Source organism: Eublepharis macularius, chromosome 4 (genome assembly GCF_028583425.1).
Source record: "Eublepharis macularius isolate TG4126 chromosome 4, MPM_Emac_v1.0, whole genome shotgun sequence".
In the NCBI taxonomy this organism is placed as follows: domain Eukaryota; kingdom Metazoa; phylum Chordata; class Lepidosauria; order Squamata; family Eublepharidae; genus Eublepharis; species Eublepharis macularius.
Window position 1 is genome coordinate 92,747,924 of NC_072793.1, and position 22,107 is coordinate 92,770,030.

The window sequence follows — 22,107 nt, forward strand, 5'->3', positions numbered from 1 at the left end:
CCGTTGGCACTGCTGTTGAGAGAGATAAAATGTTGCCCTAGCTGCAAAGCTGGTGTCACCTCATGGCGTGCGTATCAGGTGAAGACAGAGAATTAAGTAAATAGATGCTTGTCTAGTTGTTTTTGTTTATACATCCCTTCAGATATGCCTCTCTTTGTTGTCTTCAGTACTTTCTAAATATTTTATTCTTATTGCTCATGACTGAAAGCTTTGCTTCAAAAAGTAGTCCCTCTCTTCATAAAAATACTGAAAAAGGGGAAAAGGATGAAAATAGGTCCACTCCATGTTTCACAGGATGTTGTTTGCTATATGTCAAGCTCAATCTCTTTCTAACTTTCGTCTTCATTCTGCTTTATAGGGTAGTATTGATTGCAGTCAAAAATGTATATTTGAAAATCAGTTAGTAGTATTATGTTGGGTGGTTAGCTTGAAGCAAAATTAAGTTGAAAAAGAGTGATCAGAACTGAATGAAACCACAGTCAATGCAAAATCACATTTCTGGCCTTTTGTATAAATATTGTGCAATTTTACATTAGCAGCCAGGTGCCTGGTAAACTGGAGTTCAGTTAGCTGATATTCCTTGCACAGACGCCACTTCTGCTTCTTGGATTCAGTGATGTGCTTTTGTGACAAATGTGCTGTCCTCCCTTCAGTTGTGCCTGTTCTTCCCCTAATGCAGGGAAATGGGAGTGTCCTTGGCATCAGTGTGATGTGTGTAGCAAAGAAGCAGCTTCTTTCTGTGAGATGTGCCCCAAATCCTTCTGCAAGCAGCATCGAGAAGGCATGCTGTTCATTTCCAAACTGGATGGACGCCTATCATGTACAGAACATGATCCTTGTGGCCCTAACCCTCTAGAGCCAGGAGAGATTCGTGAGTATGCGCCCTCCACAGAATCAGCAGCTGGCTGCAAAAACACTGAGTCATCAGACCAGCAGCCTTCTGCTCCAGACCCAAAATCTCAGCTATCAGAGAAGCTACCTCTGACCGTGGCCCTCAGGCTGCAGCCCTCAGATAAATCACCTTCCTCTGCATTGGCTCTGAGATTAAAGTCCTCAGAAAAGCCACCACCCTCGGTTGCACTGAAGCTACAGCCCTCAGATAAATCAACCTCCACAGTGGCACTAAGGCTACAACCATCAGACAAACTATCTTCCACCCTAGCCTTGAGTTTAAAACCTTCAGACAAATTGCCCTCTACCCTGTCTCTGAGGTTAAAGCCTTCAGACAAATTATCCTCAGCCCTTGCCCTTAGGTTGCAGTCATCTGACAAGCCACTCTCTGCTGTGGCTCTTAGGCTACATCCCTCAGAAATATCACCCTCTGCTGTGGCACTGAGGCTACAGCCCACTGAAAAACTAGCCTCCGTTATTACCCAGAAGTTGCAACCCTCAGAAAAGCTATCCTCCACTGTAATTCATGAGTTACAGCCTTCAGACAAGCTGCCCACCACAGAGGCATCAGGACCTCAGGAGAAGAAACCTGTTGTAGAGTCATCGGGATCCAAGACGTCAGACAGAATTCCCACTACAGAGACACCAGCGCCTGAGCTGTCAGATAGGTCACCTTCTACAGACACTCCTGGGACCCTGATGTTAGACAAGCCATCTGCCACAGACACACCAAAGCTCCAGGCATTGGACAAGCTTTCAGAACCCGAATCTCTGAAACCTCAGCTGCTGGAAAGGGCTGCTTCTGTTGGCCCATTGCCTCAGCCATCAGGAAAGCCTATTGCTCCTGTGAGCCTGAGATCTCAGCCAGTGGCTAGGCCAGTGGCTCCTGTAGCCCTGAGGTCTAAACCATCAGAAAAGCCAGTCCCTCCTATGGGATCATGGGCTCAGGCTCCCAACAGGCTTTCCACCCCAGGGGACAAGCCTTCTACCACCACAGGCCCAAGACCTCAGCTGTCAGATAGGGTTCCCATCCCACTAAGTCCAAGGCCTTTGCTGTCAGACAAAGCGCTGAGGCCTGTTGACCAGAATGCTCAGCCAAAAGAAAGAGGCTCTGTGGCTGTGGAGCAGAATCCTCAACAGAAAGAATGGACATCTTTATCTAATGAGCAGTCCTGTAGGCCTACAGGGAAACATTCAACATACACAGGACAAACAACCTGCCCCTTAGAAAACTTACAAATACGTGAACAGGCCTCTTGGCTCAGTGCAAAAGGACTGTCATCTTCAGAGCAATCACTTTGGACAGCTGATAAATTGCAGGCCCAAGAGCCCAGTCTTTGTCAAGGCCAAGAAGTGGCATCTTCTGCCCCTACAGAGCAGACATTTTGGTCAACAGAAAGATTGTGTACATTTCAGCAACCTCCTTGGCCTGCAAAAGAAGCTACACTTCCTTCTGGGCAAACTTCATGGCTGACCAGAAACATTCAGACATTTGAGCAGATCTCTTGGCTCTCTGGGAAAGCACAAACTCCTGTGGGGCAGGACGTTTTGCCTTTGTCTGAACAAAATTCGGTGCTAGTACTGAACCAGGACTCTCCTGGCCATGAACCTACTGAGTCTAAACCTAAGTGAAGCCAGTTTATGAGGCCAGACGGGTCACCATTATTGGGTTGTTGTTTTTTTAATTGTATAGGGAAGGGTATTTTGGTTTTGGTTTTGTTTTTTAATTTTACATCCCCAGACCCTTAACTTCCAACACATCCCATCCCCCCTGTTAAGATCTATACCGGTACACTTTCCTAAGTATGAATGATGCCCAGCCAAGGAGCAAGAATGTAGATGGTCTGTTCCTTCTTCATTTTGCAAACAATAAAGCTGAAATAATGGAATCCACTGTGGATAGAATTTCTAATGCTATTGAAATAATCAAATTATTAGTCCTGCTTGTCTGAATGACAGCCCTGCACTGAAGGTATGTTTCCTAAATATTCCTATATAGTTCCAAAGAAGTGATTTCCTTCCATATATTCTTGCTACATGCAAGTTCACACTTTAGCACTGGCATTGCACATTTCCCAAATAATTAAGTGGTAACCCCAATTGTAGGAACAGAAGAAGGGAAGGGACTTTACACTTTCCCTCCCTAATTTTCTTTCTTCCCAGTTAAAGTTTTAGGAGCGTTTGCTTAAAGATATGCTGCCAGTGCAAAACCTGTCAAAGTGTAGGTGCTTTTTTTTTTTAAAGAAACTTTGTTACTTGAAGTTACTTGAGAAGCAGGCAGGATAGCACACTGTACTGTGACTGCCTGGTCCTGCAAACAGAAGTGGGAATAGAAGGAATTCAAAGTTGTCATTATTCAGTATTCTTATTCTTAAACCTTTAGTGCAATGCAGTCAGAGCTACCACTTCTACAGAAACTGGACCACAGTAACAGCATGCTGCAGAAATTAGCAAGTCCCCTCTTCTGGATTTTGTAGTGTGTTGTTGCTGTTCTCTCGGAGATTTTTTTCTCCCCAGGTCCATTCTGTTTGCATCCGCAATTGTCAGTTAACTGTGGATAAATTAAATTAATCATCTTGCCCTTTTCCATTGCAAACATGTACTTAGGAGTTATGTTTGCATTCTTTGCTATAGTCCTAGCAGTTTTGGTGTATTGCTGTTGCTAAAGAATAACCTAATTCAAAAGATAGGACAAAACTGGTTGCCCATTTGAGAAAGAACATGTCCAAGATGATTAGTCTTTGGCTTAATGCAGTTCTCATGTTACAAAAATACTGAAAGAAGACTTGAATTAACTGGGCCACACTGAAGAGTCTCTGTATGTCAGAAACAGAGATCCTCCTAAGACTATAGTTTTCACACTGGAATACAAGGGCTCCAGCATCTGGCTGAGATCTCTGTTCTTTTTTTCCTCTTTGTTTTCTAATCAGGGCAGCCTTTTATGCCTGGTGAATTGCCAGGCTGGTATTCTGTGTAAATCTGGTGGGAATATTTGTGTTACCCAACCAGACAGCTATGTTATCTGCAGATAGAAAAGCAGCTTGCTATGGTATTGATCAGGTGTTACTGTAGACTTATACCTGGAGGATCAGAGAAATTACTACTTGGTGCTGAATATGACTGTTTCTGCTGTTCTTAGATGTAGGAGAGCAGACAGGCCTATTATGCAGGTACTTTCCATATTGATTTCAGCTCAATCCTAACCAGGTAAAAGTTTTAACCTAACTTAACTATTGTCACTCTATTTGCTGGGCAGCTGGAGTCCTACCATCTGTCATGCTCCAACTTCAGATAGCAAACTTGGCCCTCTCCCATTTGACCTCCTTAGTTTTCCAAGTTTTTGCTCAGAGTAAAAGTCCCACGTCTATCCTAACCCAGATCTTCTCATATGGGAACAGATAAAGCAGGGTAATTCAGGTCCGATAGGCTTTTGCCAGTATTACAGTTTATGCTTTCCACAGTGATGGTATCTGCTGGGCAATGGAAAACATTCCCTACGCTGTTGTGCATCTCGTCCTCTCCTCTGAATCATTTTGCCTTCTCTGAGTACAACTGGCATATTTGCAAGGCATTATAGTTCATGGAATCTTAGTGCTTCAAGTTGGTTCTCTGTGAAGAACTGCAGGCCAAGCACGGCTCATAGCTGAAACTGAGGAAGTGCAAATGCCTTTGTTTCCACATGACTCCTGTACAAAGGGAAACGGGACAACTCTTCAGAATGAATGAGACAGAAACAAGAAGCCAAGGGCATTTTGCTAAAACTTTTTTTAAACAATGAAAAGATCACCTTCTTAAAACAAACTAGCAAGCCAACTGAATCATGAGGCTCAGTATATTTAATATTTCTCTTGTGTGGAAAAAATAAAGCTCTAAAATTTTACATATCTAGGCCTTCCCATGAGCTGGACTGTCATGTAGACTGTGTGTTTAGGGCTTCCTTTGTGCCAGCCCCTCCCCCCCAGCCAGCTGTACCTGTAACAAGAAAATATCCGCACTGCTTTGTCCAACTCTGTTCTTGCAATGTCATGTGTTTTAATCTAGCTTATTTGTTCCATGGAAAAAAATAAACTGTGAATATTTTTGGTGGAGGTTATTTTAAAACTTTAAAACAGCAAATTTCACTATGAATGAATTCTTGTAAGTGCAGGTTCCAGTGATCAATAGCAAAGTTGGCTCATACAGCAGCAACACATACTGAATTCTTGGAATTCCCGTTTTATTTAGCTTGGATTTTTTTGGCACACTATTTCAAACCTATTGCTTGACATCTCCCTTCATCCTTCCCTCCTCCCTAGAGAGCTTCTCTGTACAGTTTTACAGGCTACTTCTTCCCTGATCACATTTCTTGGAAACAAGAAGCCATCAAATTAAGCACCTGCAATAGAAACTGTCATAGTAATGTACATAGGAGAGTGTGTACGTGCATGCCTACGGAACTGCTTTATCCACTAGAGTGAGCACCTTTCCAAGTACAGTGTCTAATTTGTTAAGATAAATGAAGAAATTACACAGCACAGGTTAGAGATGCATTTCTACATCAGAATTAACATCCACTCCCTGAACATAAGGCAGAAATAGCTATTTCCTCTCTGGAAGTGGCTTATTCAAATAAGGCAGGATAATCTGCCAACCAAACAAACAGCAACCAGGCAGAGACACTGTAGCATTCTAAGAAATCCTGAAAGTGAAGGACTGTCCAAAAGGACACAGGCTGAAAGAATTATGGGACTATCCGTATAGATGCCATGCTTGGTATGACATGGAACATATCCCTATCATTTGCCCTTTTCCGCCCTGAATTAGCTACCATTGCCATGAGCTGGGGTGCTAGCTATCTTGCTGTTGCTTGTGCAGAACTTTACTAGACCACAGTAACGAGCATCTGGTGTTTGAGTTATCAATCTTGCATTGTTCTAGCTTGATTGCTCCTGTATTTCATGCAGAAAATTCAGTCCTCCACTGCTGAGATCGAGTTAAACACAGAGCTTAACACATTTTCCAGCCTTTGTCAAGGCAGGCCAAATTCTTTGGTTCAGTGATCATGCAAATAAACAGAATTGCAAATACTTATTTCATACTTCAGACTAAGGAGAGGATCAAAAAACTTAGTGCCCCATCCACTCCCCTACCAGGCCTTGCCTGAAGTTCATCTACTGATATTCAAGCCTTTTTTGTATCCTTAAGGACTGTAACAAAAAAAGTTGAAAGTTGAGATACTCGCGATGCCAAATGCAGTATTTGGTGCAAGACTACACTTGTGCAGCATGTGCACAGAGTTGCATAATAGACAGAATGCAGCCAGGCAGTTGTACTTGCTGCCTTGGTTGATTGGAGCAATTGTTTATAATGGAGCTGCCCCCCCTTTATAAAAACATGTACCAGTAATTTAAATGACTTCATGTGAAAAGTAGTATTACAAGTATGTTAATTACTGCATCTATATGAGAAAAAGAACAAGCCAGGATCTGTATAAAACTGGCTTTGAAAGTGAAAACTGGTCTTTCCGGACTTAGATTCTTCCAGGCCTACAGTAGATCTACACCAGAAGTCACAATTCCTCTGCCGGGCCCCAAGCCGCATCTTTGTATACTGTCTTCGGATAGACAAACACGCATGCCAGTCATTGAACATAGCTGCAGATTCCTCTGAAGGGCAGAAGTTGTTCCTTTGTTTTTTGTAGAGGTTTGTGTTCTTTCGGGGAAAGGACTGTGATTTGAAAGTATTGTAGCTTATCTTGAACTTGGGGTATTTGTGACACCACTGGGTGAAACTGGCACTCACCAAAATAAAGCTAAAATTCAGTTCTCTCATCACTCCCTATGACATCAACTTTAATGTTGCAGAGTTCCTTCCCTTCTGCAGTGCTGTTCTGTGTGTTACTGGAAACCAGGCAGGCTACATATGTATGAAAATGCAGTTTGGCTTTCTGTAGCGGCCTGTGCTTGTCTAAAGCATTACCGTTTTCATTATTCTATGAATGCTAAGCTTGCTGCAGCATATTTACTTTAGGATGTATAGTTTGTAGCGGAGGAACTGTTGAAAGTGGAAATATGGAATAGGTGTTTAAACATTCTGCACATTCCCATGTTTCTGTGCTGAAACAGACTTTCTTGTATAGCTGCTTTCAGGCATACTTGCTACCACAAGTTTGTCACTAATCTGTCGCGTGTGACATTTTGCAGTGTTGTTCCCTAGCTGTGAGAAGCAGAGGGTCAGTGACGCTGGAAGCACATCCTAGTATTTTAACAAGGATTGCATTTATAGGTGACTAGGATAGCTTCATTCTGAGAGCCTGAGATTTCAGAGTATAGTTTGAAAATAGTAATGAAACAGAAAAATAATCATGGCCACATTTTTGCCTCCTGACTTCTAACTTCCCCTCTTACAATTTTCAGGAAAGCAGGATCAATGTGTATATGACACCTAGCTTCCACTGTCCTGATGCTCACTACTGCTGCAATAGTTTTTTGAAAGAGTGCTCTTGCTTGCTTGTGCACATATATAGGCAAACATTCCTTTACAACTTTATGTAACAAAAATTTACATGATAAAACATCTACGTAGCTCTCTCCTTTATATTCCCTCTATGGTGGGTGCTGTGCAGTAGGTGAGGCAAGGAGAGAAAGGGGCTTGTGCATCCCTGGTACCGCTTGGTCCAAGAACAATGTCTGCTGTAAACAGATAGAGGGTCCCTGAGAGAGCTAGAAATGGATGACCCTACTGTCACATTTGAATATAGCATACATGTTGCTTTTGAATTTGTCAAGGTCTGCAATGTGCTGGAGATAAGCGCTTCTTTGAAAGCTGGAGTTTATCCCAGAGTTTGTTCACAATGGCTTGGAAATGGGCTAAAATTAAGTAATAATATGCAATGAAAGAAAACAGAGGCCAGGCTGGGAAATGAGCATTAAGCACTGTTGTTGTTAACATGAATTAGTGGGGAAAGATTGTTTCTCCAAGCGGTTTTGTATTGCTTCATCCTTCTCAGGCATGCTTGTTGCTGATTCTGGAAAGCACCTCAGTGGGAGTTGTGGCTGAGCAGTGCTGTTGCAAGAGGACTGAACTCCTATTCTGCAGTGACTCTCCAGAGTTTAATCCTTATGTTTCTGCATGGATAATGAAAGGGAAGTCAACAGAGCATATGCTGGTGTTAGTGACAGCCAAACTTAATGTACGTATACAAAACTACCCGATTTTCATCTGTGTAATCTACAAGAGGATTAAAGAGCTGGCAAGAGAAATGTTTACAGTGTCTGTATTTTAAGAAGAGAAGTATTGGATCATTACTTTCTTTTTGGTCTCCTTAGCCAATTGACTGTATGTGAAACTTACTATAATGGAAAAAGTGCCCTACCCAGGTGTTCCCGGATTATGTACTGTAATTCTTTGTATATAAAAGAAAGCAATTACTGTAAAGTAAAGTTTAACTTTACTCTTGATGGTTGTATGTTGTCTCATTGAGATTAAGCAGGTAGATTCTGATCAGCTTTGTAATTTCACAAAGTGAGAAACTCAGCTGGTTGATGGATGGTGCCAAAAAAGGAGTGGGCCTTGAATTCAACATTATCTCACAAGTCACAGCAGGGGGGGGGGGGTAGATGTTCCATTTTATTTTCTTTGCATCAAGGCACTACCAGAGTCAGATATTCTCAAACAGTTTAGAATAGCATTGGTTTCAACCACACCTTCAGACTTGTACTCATCTTCTTAGCAGCTGTTTCTGAAAACTGGCGTCAGTAAAGCCTTTATGGTTTCAGTAAACAAGATCTGTAAGTAAATTCTAATTGTAAATGTTTCTGATAACTCTCGGAAAGCTTTTGGGTCTTCCTTGTTTGCCTTAAGTCCTTTAAGTTTAACAAAACCCTAGCCATTAAGTTGTAAAAGCTAATTTGGAATCTCACACCTCATTTCTTGTTTTCCTCTGATTGTCTGATCAAGCTGCACAGAGCAGAAAACTTTATAAACACAAGCTTAGGTTTAAACTATCCATCGTAGTAGTAGCCATCTTTGTTTAAACTTGTGTTTTTCTGCCCTAATCACAAATGAAACAATGGGCAAGGGGCCCAGTTGTGAAAGCAAAGCAGCTGTGGCACAACAATGGAAGTGAACCTTTTGTGTACCTAAGCCTCTCCCCCCAACGTTGCCCATGGTGCTTTTCTCCCAGTGGTGTTCAGGTTTGGTATCAGAGCTCAGTTGGGAGAAACTGATAAAAGGAAAGAAATGGGCAGAGAGGGGTAACGCCTCCTATGCTATATAGTCTTGTTCAGAATTGGGTCCCCATCTTTCACTTTACATGCAGTTGTTTAAGATAGATATACCATTAGAATTGTTTTTTCAGGTACAATATTTCATTTAAATAGGTGCCAGTGTACAGTCCATTTTGAGATTTGGGGTGTATCTATCTATACTACATACTTAAAACAGTTTAACAATCATTTTCTCGGGGGACCTTGAAGCTGTAGTTCTGTGATGGGATCCTTCACCAAATAGCAATTGCTGTGATAAATGGCGCCCAAGCCTATTTGGAGCTTTGCTGTATTGTTCTCATGTTCCTAGAAGTAATATGTCTGGATCTAACTGGGAAATATTGATGGTTGCTACACTGAAGTTTAAATCTGGCTAATGGACTGGTATCACTGACTGCGTTTGTTTCATTAATTCATCAGTGTTATCAAATCAAAGATGCAAAGTATCTGTTAATGCTGTGGAATAATGACTTGCCCCAAGGACTTAAGGTGACTTTTATTGTTTGCTGTAAGGGCAGTAGCAGCTTATGTGGAAATGCAGGTGTATAGCAGATATTTAAAACGGTTTCATAAAATGTCAACTTATTTGATCTCTTGGGGATTATCCAGTGACTTGATCCACAAAACTTCCTGAGACTTATCAGGCTAGCTTTGCGCATGAGAGATTAGAGTAACTGGCTTCTTTTAGGCTTGGAAGTAGGCAAAAGAACAACTATCTTTGCTTCTCTGTGAAGCCGACCAGTCCACTTGCCATTTCTGAGAAATGGTCAGGAAGAAGAGCCCCAGTCTGTCTTTTCAAATATAGGCCAAATAAGCTGTGCCTCAGCTGCTGTTCAGGCTGCATGGAGAAACTGTCGGGCTCTCATTAACATTTCCTATGGAAAGAAGGTGGAGTCTGTAGTGCTGTGCCATTAGGAAATTCACCCAATGCCCTTTAGGCAGCCATAATACCTTTCTGAGTACAATAGCAACAGAATCCCTGGAAGGGACATGGAAGTGTGCTGAGGGAAGGGTGACCAAATTTCTGATTCACATGGTTACTTCCTTTGTGTATGTTTTGGGCTTTTACATAAAGAATATACAAAATGGCTGAAGTGAGGAGGTTTGGGGGGACCAACTTTTGATTTTATTGTAAGCCAGTTGATGTGCACTGTTGAAGAGGTGGGAATTTGGAATTACAGAGCCTTCAGTTGAGTAAATGAGAGAAAGCACTGCATTCTCACGTACCTATTAGTAACAAAAATTACACAATTGCATATACAAACTGCTAGGCCCCATCAAAAGATACTTTCAGTTTTGAACCAGTTGGGTTAGCCACCACAGTCCAATAAAATGTCTCAACATATTCCTGAGAGGATTGCTTAGGCCCAAACTTCTGTTTCTTCCCTGAAACAACTTTTTTTCTGTTGATTTGATCATCCTAAAGAGTTGTCCCATGCTGGAAGTTGACAGTGTTTTGTAGAAACCTCAGCAGGGCATATCTTTACTACTTATTCAAAGTATTCCCTCTCCAGCTGTGCCTGTACATAAAGGTCAACCCCATCTTTACCATGTGCTTCCTTATTAGTCTAAAAACCAGCCTTGTCCCACCAAGAACATAAACCTGGCTATCTTCATCAATACAGGACCACCGTGCGTTTTTAATTTACATTTATATAACTTATTAGAAGCCATTTTAAATAATAAAGCAAAGAAATCAGGCAATACCTTCCAAAGGGGCAGAATCCCCTGCAGTCAGCATAGGCTGTCTTCTGCAAGGAAGCCTATTGTGAAAAACAATTCCTGGCACGCATTGATAATTTAGATAGCCTCTCAAGGGGAGGAGGGCACAATGCAATCCCAGTCTCTAGTCAACAAAGGCAGCAAGTCCTGCAGTACATGCAACAATAACCTGTGTCTACTGCACTCTCTCTTCCCTCTGTCCCAAGAAGAGGTGCCAGCAAGTGATGCTCTGCATGTCCAAAGGAGCAAGACATTCCATGTAGCAGGTAAAAGATGTGAACAGTCTCAACAGCATGAACTGCAAACTGCTTTTGACAAACTAAGAATTCAATGATGGCAGCAGCTGTAGAAGTAGGTGGGAGTGTTCTTCTGGCTCAGATCTACTCCTTTCTCCTCTGAAAGCAGAGCAAAGTATGAGAAACAAGTGGCACAGATAGCAGCTGGATGATTATGCCTACATAAAAAGGATCTTGCATGCTCTTTCTAGAAAATAATCATGCCTCATCCAGATATATTCTATAGTCTAAAGGACTGACACATTTCTTCTTATGCCAGCCCCAATCCTGCATGTATGAAGGACATTTTGAAGTGATATTCATGGAATTTGTGTCGCATAACACCCCCCCCACACACACACACATGAACAAGTATTCATCTCGCACAGTATCCATGTGCTAAGCATGCCCTAATCCAGTAATATATTTGCACCAGATCATATACAAGGAGGAGGATAAATATTTTCATGAGGGCATGTAGGTGTACAAACAGTAACTCACCTGTCATCTCTTGAAATGAAGTAAATTGCACATAATCCTCAGCTACCTTCTTGAAGAGTTCGTCTAAACATAAAAACAAAATCATTGCTTACCCCAGCTGTCTCCTGTAGGAACAAATTGAACAATAATCCTGAACAAATTGAAGCTCAGGATTATAAAGCCCAAATATAAACACCCCACTTCTCCCCTGGTAAACTTTCAATGTAGCCAGATCAAGCAATCTCATGGATGTAACTTGCAATTTGACTACCCATCCCTGTTGCAGACTGAGGTTATATGCCAGACTGTGGTAAGACTTCCTTATGAACAAAACATTCTTAGGATTGGGCTGCAGTTTTCTTTGAACAGGGAGTAGATCCCATTATTTCCTATCATCCTACCTCTTCAGAAGGTACATACATACACTGCATCCTCAGTAGCCAAGGATTGTTAAACCAGGGAAAACAATTAGCAGATCTAAGGCAAAGGCACACCATTATTTCTTCTGGGCTGAGGCTTTCCAAGTACACAAACCATGTCATAAAGGTTTATTCGGCACACTGAAAAGGATGCTCACCTACATTTTGTCCAGTCTTACTGGAAGTTTCAAACAGCTCAGCTTTGATATCTGTAATAACAATTCAAAATGTTTTATTGCACAGTATATTTTCCCCAAGACAGACTAATCTGTCACTGGAAAGTGCTGGGAGTTCCAGATCTTCCCAGCTTTCCCTTCATTAGCTTTCAAATCTGCAAACATACATTGCTTCTTACAGTTTCAGCTTTGCTCTCACTGTCCCAACCTTGAGCCAGATAATGTATAAATGAATGGCTTTATCCTCAGACTAAATCTCAGAAACTTATTTTATCTTTTAAACAACCTCTCCAGTCAGAGGACTGATTACCTGTCAAAAACTGATTATTAGAGAGAACAAGCAGAGGGCCCTGCAAAAATTGCAGGGAGATGCCCCCTTCTGTCCCTCCTTCCCACTCAAATAGTCTTCCCCAAGGTCCCCTGCCAAATACTATTAACCTTTGCCCCCACAAACCCCCTGCACCTCCCCCTTTCCCAAAAGCATTTCCCTGTGCCCTCCCTAACAAAGAGCATTCTGCACCCCACAGTATTCCTTAATTTGGGTGTTCCCAACCTTTTTGGACCTGCAGGCACATTTGGAATTCTGACACTGTGTGATGGGCGCAGCAACAAAAGGGCTGCTGCAGGAGATGAAGCCAGCCACGAAATGGCTCCTATAGCTTACCTTCAGTCACACAGTCAAGATTCTTGAGCTGTGGAAGCAGCTTCTGCCAAAGCAATGTTTTTAAAAATCTGCACAGCCAATCAAATCTTCAATGGCCGATCAGAAGCCATGCTGGGCAAAAGCCCCATCTGGCCCCACACACCTTCTAAAAACACTCGGCAGGCAGAAGGAAAGGTGTCTGGCCCCACACACCTTCTAAAAACACTCGGCAGGCAGAAGGAAAGGTGTCTGGCCCCACACACCTTCTAAAAACACTCGGCAGGCAGAAAGAAAGGTGTCAGTGGGCAGAACTGTGCCCACAGGCACCAAGTTGGGAACCCCGCCTTAACTATTTTGCAAGGCTGGTCTGGAACACGGTAACCAGGTCTGGACTGGGCCACCGATCACCACGCAGGCTGAGGCCAGCCTTGATGCCCATGAAGCTGGCCAACAGAGGTCAGTGCATTTTCTGCTCATGCATACAAACAGCTTTTGTTTCTGTGTTTGGTTTGAGGTATTTTGACCCCCTGTACATTTTTTTACTTTTGAGATTTTTCTGGAAGCCGGAGGGGGGCGGGGGGGGGGGGGTTGCCCCAAGTTTGCAGAAACATCTGGTTGGTTCAGTAGTGATCACAATTCTCAGATTTAAGGATCTGCATGTGTTTGGGCCATTTTGCTATTAGATATATGATAGTCATCTCAATACAGCCTTGTGGGTTAATGGTTGATGCATTGCTTCGGAAAGACAAAGAGTTTCCATGTGCCTATTTTAAAAGTAATGTTCCCTCACAAGTGGGATAAAACCATAACACCCTCCCCACAGCAGTCCTTCCCAATTCCCCCAAAGATTATTCCCATTGTTGTGGAACCCACGTGGACTAATATCCACACAAGTCAGAAGACTGCAGTGGGGAGGGGTAAGGGGATAAAATTGCCTTTCCTGTCAGCAGAGTTTGCTGATGGAAGAGGAAGAGACTGATTCCCAAAATCACAGAAGATAAGGGCTTTCTGTGGCCAGTGACTGAACTCCCCTGTTATGGATATTACAAGCATCTTTCCCCCATGGACTGAGGGCTTTTTTAAAAAACCTATCCCACATACAAGCCCCTCATTACAGCATTCCAGAAAAGGTACTTGCAAAGTTATCTTCCTCAGCTCTCCAACCCCAGCTTCAGACCCTTCCACACTCACACTTCACAAAGAATTTATAGCCTGTAGGAAAACGCTGCCTTGTTTCTAAGGACAGAGTCAGTCCAACATCCCAAGAAAAGCTGCCAGAGACCCCAGCAACACAAAGTTCCTTGGGGCACCCTCTTGCTTTCTCTCAACAAGTGAAGGAAAACACACACCGTCAGCATAGTCCTGCACATCATGGAAGTCAATTCCCCGCTTTCTCCTGTCATCATCCAACAAGTCACTCTTGGTGCCACACAAATAGATCCTGCAGTTCTGCCGAGAAAGAGAATGAGGCAAGTACTGCCATACAAGTTCAGTAAAGCAAGCAGATATGTCCTCACCTGGTCTCAAGGACACGCATAGTAAAAACAAGCCTGCTCCTACAAATAAACCATTTCTTTTTTAAAAAAAAAACCGTGACGCCCAAAATGCAATCACAGGCACAACTGACACAGCTCAAGAAGTAATCAGAAGCTGTCACATGGTAAAAGCCAAGTGGCCCTCAGACCAATCAAAACCTAGATGGAAGCCCCATGTAAGCAGCCCTAAGTTTACATGCAACCCTCTTCTGTCCCCCCTTGCCAGCATCACATCAGAAACCATCTTAAGCATCTCTCATACTGGGCTATGACCTGCGCAAAATGAACTTTTCTGTTCCTCTCCCAGAATGTCAGCAATATCTCTTCCTGCCAAGAAAGGGAAATCTACTCACCTCCTCAAAGTTCTGCAGTTCATTCACCCAGAATTTTGCTCTCTGGAAACTGCTGCTATCAGTAAGATCTGTGGAAGTGGGGAGGTGTCAAGACTAGATCCTACTCAATATGCAAAAAGTAGATTCACTTACCCCTATACAAGCAGAGCATATTTGGAGACTAGAACAAAGAACTAGTTGATTGGTTAGGAAAGCACTGCTTTCTCCCTAGTTCATCATAATAGAACCACTGGTGCAATCTCTGAGCTCTTTTGGCTTTTGTGTGTGTGTGTATTACACAAACATCCCTAACCCAAAAGACTTATAGGCAGAACTAATAATAACTGCCCATTTTCTGTCACTCAGCCATTAAAAGGTTTGACTATCATTCCACTAATCACAGCTGAGCAGAGAAGCTTACCGTGGTTAGAGTGTCAAAGTAGGGGGTCTCTTTAGATATGCAGGTTTTTAAAGAGTTGGGTCTAGTACATCTTCTCCTGGCTGGCAGTCCAGAGCTGTACATGTAACTGCATCCACATGCAAATCAAAACTTACCATAACATACAATGGCAGCTTTTGCCCCACGATAGTATATCCGGCTCATGGCCTCATACCTTTCTGAGCCAGCTGTATCCTAGAAAACAGCAACATGAAAGCAGGAAACTCATATACCAATCACGAAAAACATGTTTACAATAATGAAATGTCCTTCCCCTTTCCCCTCTGCAACCAAAGTAACTAAACTTCTCTTCTACTGTATAACTTATTACAGATAGGTTTGTATCCTGATGCAAATGTCCACTAATGGAAAGCGTTCCATCTGTAGAACATGACTTCCTTGCATTTCTCCTCCTCCTGCAGCTCAAAATGCCCTCTGAAATGCTGCTCCTGGGGGACAAGGGACTCCCCCCCGCCCCGCCCAAACAAGAACAGCATAAAGGGAAAGTTAGAAGTCTGCAGCAAGACATGGAAATAGATAAAAATTGTCCCACTTTTTTGTCAGCAGATTCTGCAGGATCCAAGCCATGGCTTACCTAGTTTCCATCTCAACAAATGTTGGGATGGACTGGATTTGGGTGAATAAACAAACTCAATCCAGATAACATGGAATGTTGCAAGTTAGTAATCAGGCTGATTTAGGAACAGGTGTACAATCTTGTGTAGATGAGGTTCTACTCTGCCCAAAGGAACAGATACACAGTTTGCAAATGTTCCTGGCAGCCTTGCTGGGAGATGGCAGATGATGTTAGGAGTGCTTTTTTCCAGCTTATAATGGCTCACCAACTACCACTATTTCTGCTCATAGCCAATCTTGCCACAGTCAAACATACGTTGGTAACATCCAGAACAGACTATTGTAATGTGTCCCACATGGGGTTTCCCTTGAAGATGGTTCAGAAACTTCAGCTAATGCAAAATATGGATCCTGTCAAACAGAACAGCTGACCTACACTGGCTTCCAGTTTGCTTCTGGGCTTGATATAAAGTGTTGTTTTGACCTTTAAATTCCTAAATGGTTTGGGCAGAAAGTGTCAAAAGGACCACTTTCTATATCAACCTGTCTGGGCAGGTGGATACTTTCCTGTGGAAACCTCTTTTAGCAGAGGTGAGGCTAGGGTGGACTTGTGGGAGAGCCTTTTCAATTGCCATCTGCTGGTTTCTGGAATTCCTTTCCTTGAGAGGTGGTTGGTGCTGTCTTTACCAGTCTTCTGAAAAACTATGAAGGCTGTTTGTTTGTTTGTTTGTTTGTTTGAGGGGGACAAAGTGGTGGACTGATGGAACTCTCTCTTTTAAAAAGTTCTCTAATAGCTTCAAACATTTTATATGTTTTTATATTAGTACTGTAAACTGCCTCAGGGATCTGTTTGGTGCTGAAAGGCAGCAATAAAAATCCACCAAATAAATCAATCTCTCAACTCACCCAAATTCCCAACGTCACTGTCCGGCCTCCCACGGGCATGACTTTGGCCACAAATGCAGCACCTATTGTCTAAAAGAAAGAGGCTAAATTTAGAAACAGTTACATGACTCTAGCAGTCCCTCTTCTTGCTGACAGTCACTCACATGCGACAAATTAGCATCACCTCCAGGAAACAAAACAGGGAAGTTCTTGCAAATACCAAAAACAGATTTCCAGGTCAACGGTGTGTCACAAATGACAAACGTGGATATAAGTTGGGAAGAAAATATTTTTATGCATTAGTAATGTCTATGAATTTATTTGCAAAACCCATCTTAAATTGGGAACAGATAGACAGTTTCTCTACTTCCTCAAACTCTTCTAGTGAAATAGTTTCATTTTCCTTTGCTATTCAAAGCATCTATGAACTTACAGACCTATCACTAGGCACAGTGTACAGAGAGGAAAAAAGAGAACTTTAAGAGGAAAAAAGCCAAGCATTATTTAGAGTTGGAAGTGGAACAGAAGCCAGTTCAACTCAATGGTCTCCATCTCTGCCATGAAAGGGACATACATTCTGGTAGGGCCCCACAAGGAAGCGGTTGTGAACGTATCTTTCCACCAAGCTGGTCTTGCCCACGTATTCTTTGCCCAGCATCACAACTTTGGCATCCACACGCTGCCCGCTCATTCTCTTGCTGTTACAGCAAAGAGTTGCCCTCCAGAGGCTTTAGTCTCAGGGCTTTAGGTGGAGTAGACAAAACGGTGCAGCTCAGGTAGAGAGGCTCACCTGCAGGAGAGAAACCAACAAACTGAATCAGTACCATGGGCAGCAGCATAAAAAACACCACCACTCCTCAGTCAATCTTTGTCCTGCAAAGGGCACAGCATCAGCTACGGCCATCAAGAGTACCCACAGTGCATCAGAAGGCTCAGGCAGATTTTTGCATACAATGCAGGATTTGGCAGGGGGAGGGGAAACTTAGTGAGGGGGCAACAAACAAACACATGAATTTAAAAAATGCAGAAAACTCATTTACTCCTTGCGACACAAACTGCATCCAGTGAAGTGGGCTCTAGTTTCGAAAAGCTGCTGCCACTAAAAGACCCGCCAATCTTTCAGAGGCCACAAGACAAGCAGGAAAACCGCTCTGTTATCAGTTCCAGTTATCTGCTGTAGTGGTGTCAATAGGGACCCTCCGGAGGAGCACGCGGGCTTTCCCTCGCCTCCGTTAACTAGCCTGTGTCGATTCGAGCACAGCTTGACCTCAGCGAGACGGGACCTGGCATCGGGACCTGGCCCGGGGCTTGCGCAACCTTGGGGAAGCCCACATCGTGGCAAGGCGGATCCCAGCGGGCCGAGTGGCACCTCCGTGCGAAAAGCACAGCCCGCTCAGCGGCACTCACCTGGGCCTCATGGCGCTGAAGCGGAGGGAGGAGCTCGGTGAAGGGGGACCCCAGCCGGATCGTTCCTGGGCAAGCGAGCGCAGCCGAGCAGCCTCCCCGGGATCCACCGGGGACGGAGGCGGTGCTTAGTGCCGAGAACGGAAGCGCGTGTTGGGGTGGCGCTTGAGGGAGGCGCCAGAGGGAGGTGGCGGAAGAGTCCGGTCGCGCCGTCGGAAGTTGTTGCCTCGCCCGCGTCCCCGCATGGCGGCTGCTGGGCGCCTCCTGCCGCCGCGATCCTTCGGGCTGCCCGTGTGGCGCGTGAGGGGCCCCTGCAGGCAAAGGGCTCGAGCCGCCTAGGCCGGCGCTCCTGCCGACGCGCCCTTCCTTCCTCCTTCTCCGTATCCCGCAGGATCGGTGACGGCGGAGCTGATGGGGAAGTACTTCCTGACCCTGAGCGTCCTCAAGGGCCCCTGGGACCAAGTCTTCGCCGCCTTCTGGCAGCGCTACCCCAACCCTTACAGGTGAGCCGGGCCGGGTCCAGTCTCTCTGCCGCCCGACGGAGCTGGGGAGTGGGGGGGGGGGGGGGAGGGAGATTCTCTGTCTCTTGGGTAACGATTTGGAAAAGCAGTTTTAAGCATATCTATTCAATCCAATGGGACTTGCTCCCAGGAGTAAACACGGAGGTGGGTTACTAAGGCTCCTGACTGTCACGAATGTACATTTCCATGGAAGTGTTTACGGAGTGCAGTTTTACGACCCCTCCTTATGTGTGTTTGCTCCGAAGCGCGTCCTCCTCTCTTCACTGGAGCTTACGCCTAACTCAGGCCGGTCGCGTTAATCTGATGCATTGAGACCGGAGACGCTGCGGGTGTCGTACTAGGAGGGCCTAGTCAACCGGTTGGCGCCCTCTGGCTCGTCCACCCCGTTAGTTACGGCCCCTTCACCCACCGGACCGAGCGCTACTGAGCCATCTTCCGCGGAGCGAAGCAACACTTATGGCTTTCTTTGTTGGCGCGCTGACTGGGGCCTTTTAAAAAACCTGCATCAACTTGAAATAAGACCGGAAAGTTTTGTTTAACTCGTATCAGCTCCAAAGCTAAAATGGGCGGATGTGCAAGGAGGTAAAGCCCTGATGTGTGTGCGAAAAATAGGCCTGAATGCCGGTATTGTAGGAAACAGGAAGGGGCCCTTTATTATTATATATGCTGACTTTGAGATGAGGACAGTTTTGCATCTTGATAGAGAAAAGGAACATGCACACAGGCATTTGTGACAGTTAAATAGCTTCTGAGCAGGGTTCCTGCTTGGAAATTTCTGGAGATTCAGGGGTGGTGCCCAGGGAGGCCAGGGTTTGGAGAGGGGAAGACCTCAGCAGAGTATAATGCCATAAACGCTGCCATTTTCTCTTGGGGGAACTGATCTCTGTTGCCAGATCAGTTGTAATTCCAGGAGATCTCCAGCCACCACCTACAGGATGGCAACTCTGGAGCGGAGTCAAAGTTAGCTCACCCTAAGGCACTGGAGAGAAGGCATGAAGTCTTTTATACAATTAAGATAAATATTGGTTTGTCTGAGCTCCACAGTAGGTGCCCTTGCTGGCTGTATATCCAAGCAGTGGGTGTTGGATGCCATGTTAAGAACTATGGTGCTCTGGATCACCAGCTAGAACTTGTGTCCCAAAGCTAGAATGCAGAAGAGAAGAGATAGCATCTTTTAGTAAAATGCTTGAGAATCCCCACTTTTGACTGGCTACTGAAAGCAATATGGCCAAAGGTGAAACGATTGGCTTTGTGCCAGTTGAAGATAACGGGTGACATGGACACCCTGTTAGGCTAAAATTGTTCCATGTGAGTGAGCTGCTTCCCTTGTATAAGTTTTCACTACTATATTTGGCAGTAGCCCTTTTAATAGGCTTCACAGTTAAAGAGAAAAAAGCCATTTCACAGTCTATGGGTACAAAAGCAAACTTGGTCCAGTTAGAAACTGCATTTTCCTTATCTCTGCTGGGTTCTGCCTTCACACTCGCCATGGATTTTTCTGCTACTTTCTTGTTGACTGAATGAAGCTCATTCAGGTCTGTTTAGAGCACGTCAAAAATGCTTTGTCTCTGCTCCTCAGTAAACATGTCCTAACAGAAGATATCTTACATCGGGAGGTGACAGAAGACCAGAAGCTGCTTTCCAGGCGGCTCCTAACTAAGACCAACAGGATGCCCCGCTGGGCAGAGCGCTTCTTTCCAGCCAATGTTTCTCACTCTGTCTACATCCTGGAAGATTCCATTGTGGACCCACAGAACCGCACTATGACCACATTCACCTGGAACATCAACCATGCACGTCTTATGGTACATAGTTGCTCTGTACAGGATTAGTGCTGTAAAGTTCTGGAGCCAGTGGTGGCTGTCAAGGTTGATGGTCATTTTGGTCTGCCATCTCTCATGCAGGTGGTGGAGGAACGTTGTGTTTACAAAGAGAACCCAGAGAACAGTAACTGGACAGAAGTCAAGCGGGAAGCTTGGGTCTCCTCCAGCCTCTTTGGTGTCTCACGTGCTGTCCAGGTAAGTGTAGCACAGATAGCGCTTTGTGTGTTTCACTTGTCTACAGTGGTCAAGTCCCTGTGTTCAAACTGTGCAAACAAGTAGCCACGAGGAAACCCTTAAACATGGCCTTTCTTAGTTTCAGTTCACACTTGCTGGATTTTTGTTTCAGGAGTTTGGCTTGGCCAGGTTTAAAAGCAACGTGACCAAGAGCACCAAAGGATTTGAGTATGTATTGGCCAAAATGCAAGGTAAATATCTGCAGTGGCGACTGGTTAAAGGGGGTTGTAGGGGCCAAGGATACCACCACTAATACACATAGGGATGGAGTATGCAGGTGATGTTTGGCTTGCAAACTGTAGATAGCGTGTAGCTCTGTATGAAAAAGATTAATAGGCACTGCTACAGTGCTGGATTAGTAGCCTCCTGTTATTTCCCTACAATTATTTTAGGAGTTACATAGCTCAGGGTTTGCAAAGCACTAATGCTTTCTTTGATTAATTCTGCTGATTAAAGCAAGCAATTCTAGGCTTCTTCATATGATCTTATTGCACTGTTGTTGAAGGTAGCATCAGCCCTGACTGTAGGCTGTTTTCTGTTCTCTTGGAAGTCACAAGAGAAATGTTTGTGTTTTGCTTAAGTAATCACAATCAACAGTAGTTTTAGTAATCCAAAAAGGAAGTAGTACTTAAGGCTCTTACACATATTGTAGATACACTTGGCCAAGATCCACTACTTTCCTGTAGTTGTTACGGAGCAAAAGACTAGTGAGACTGAGGAGCCGTGACAACTATCTAAGAGGCACGTAAAACTCCTCCATGTCATGGAGAAAATGAGGATGTGAAACTAAAGGGGGAAGTGTTCTGTGTCTGGCTCTTTTTCTCATTTTTGCATACCAGTGCCATTCTGGTATCACTCCATAATCTGTAAACAGTTTCTTAACTTTTCTTCATGAACATAAGGGCTAAATTACTTTCCACAGTAAAGCTATGAACAGTTTACAACCATTTGGCATGAAATCCCTGCCATTAAGTCCCATACAACAACATTTAAACATCGTGGTTTTGCATAGCGTGACTACCGAAACTTTTTTGTCAGTATTTGAGTTCATATAAGCATTTGCTTGACTTATTTATTTAAATCATAGGTGAAGCACCATCTAAAACCTTGGTGGAAACGGCAAAAGAAGCAACGGAGAAAGCCAAGGAGACTGCCTTGGCTGCTACAGAGAAGGCAAAGGACTTGGCTAGCAAGGCAGCTACTAAAAAGAAGCCACAGCAACAATATGTATGAAAAAGCAGCTTTCCTACAGTGGGGACCGGAGTGCCATCAGTGCAGGCACTATAGTAGTACTGTGGAGCTCACCTGTAATTGGGCTTTACTGCCCTTGGGAGATGGAGCTGACCAGACAGTCTTCTAGATTTTATGTTTTTTAATTGAAACTATACAAATCTGACAATCATCTTCTTTCTAAAGGTGTAATTATCATTAAAAGAACAGACTTCCAATTCAGTCCACTGCCAAGACCTATTGTGCTGGTAGGAACTGATCTTCAAAACTGTGATT

General features: G+C 44.0%; 3 protein-coding genes across 7 annotated transcripts in view; 2 read left to right on the top strand and 1 right to left on the bottom strand.

Annotated features, from left to right (window-relative positions):
- The window catches only part of NSD1 (nuclear receptor binding SET domain protein 1), a 101,471-nt gene extending 93,143 nt beyond the window's left edge, over positions 1-8,328 (top strand). For 3 of the 4 annotated variants that reach the window (XM_054976388.1, XM_054976389.1, XM_054976390.1), the window contains exon 23: positions 680-8,328. In XM_054976388.1, the coding sequence (XP_054832363.1) occupies positions 680-2,523 (1,844 nt within the window). In that variant the 3' untranslated portion in view covers positions 2,524-8,328. The remainder of the gene's footprint in view (positions 1-679) is intronic. The other variant, XM_054976391.1, reaches the window with a different exon arrangement.
- RAB24 (RAB24, member RAS oncogene family) lies at positions 7,906-18,140 on the bottom strand. Of its 2 annotated transcripts, XR_008596844.1 has the most exons (10): positions 18,027-18,140; positions 17,194-17,409; positions 16,641-16,709; positions 15,275-15,353; positions 14,741-14,808; positions 14,202-14,301; positions 12,192-12,242; positions 11,636-11,698; positions 10,845-11,254; positions 7,906-7,997 (listed from the first exon to the last, which is right to left on the bottom strand). XR_008596844.1 is itself a non-coding variant. In XM_054976395.1 (9 exons), the coding sequence occupies exons 2-9, from the start codon at positions 17,308-17,310 to the stop codon at positions 11,187-11,189; spliced, it is 615 nt and encodes a 204-aa protein (XP_054832370.1). In that variant the 5' UTR covers positions 17,311-17,409; positions 18,027-18,140; the 3' UTR covers positions 9,335-11,186. The 2 variants fall into 2 exon arrangements, 1 of the variants encoding a protein (XP_054832370.1); XM_054976395.1 differs by lacking the exon at positions 7,906-7,997 and having other exon boundaries at positions 9,335-11,254.
- A 70-nt stretch (positions 18,141-18,210) lies between these two features.
- Positions 18,211-22,053, top strand: PRELID1 (PRELI domain containing 1). Its single transcript, XM_054976392.1, has 5 exons — positions 18,211-18,526; positions 20,124-20,349; positions 20,449-20,562; positions 20,714-20,792; positions 21,689-22,053. The coding sequence occupies exons 1-5, from the start codon at positions 18,435-18,437 to the stop codon at positions 21,832-21,834; spliced, it is 657 nt and encodes a 218-aa protein (XP_054832367.1). The 5' UTR covers positions 18,211-18,434; the 3' UTR covers positions 21,835-22,053.
- The last annotated feature ends 54 nt before the right edge of the window (positions 22,054-22,107 follow it).

Coding starts and splice junctions, on each gene's coding strand:
- RAB24 (XM_054976395.1), bottom strand. CDS start 17,310: ATGAGCGGGCAGCGTGTGGATGCCAAAGTTGTGATGCTGGGCAAAGAA. Junction 11,699..12,191: donor TAAGACTGGACAAAATGTAG/GTGAGCATCCTT, acceptor TTTTATGTTTAG/ACGAACTCTTCAAGAAGGTA. Junction 11,255..11,635: donor TTCATTTCAAGAGATGACAG/GTGAGTTACTGT, acceptor CTCTGCTTTCAG/AGGAGAAAGGAGTAGATCTG.
- PRELID1 (XM_054976392.1), top strand. CDS start 18,435: ATGGGGAAGTACTTCCTGACCCTGAGCGTCCTCAAGGGCCCCTGGGAC. Junction 18,527..20,123: donor CGCTACCCCAACCCTTACAG/GTGAGCCGGGCC, acceptor TCTGCTCCTCAG/TAAACATGTCCTAACAGAAG. Junction 20,563..20,713: donor GTGTCTCACGTGCTGTCCAG/GTAAGTGTAGCA, acceptor TTTTTGTTTCAG/GAGTTTGGCTTGGCCAGGTT.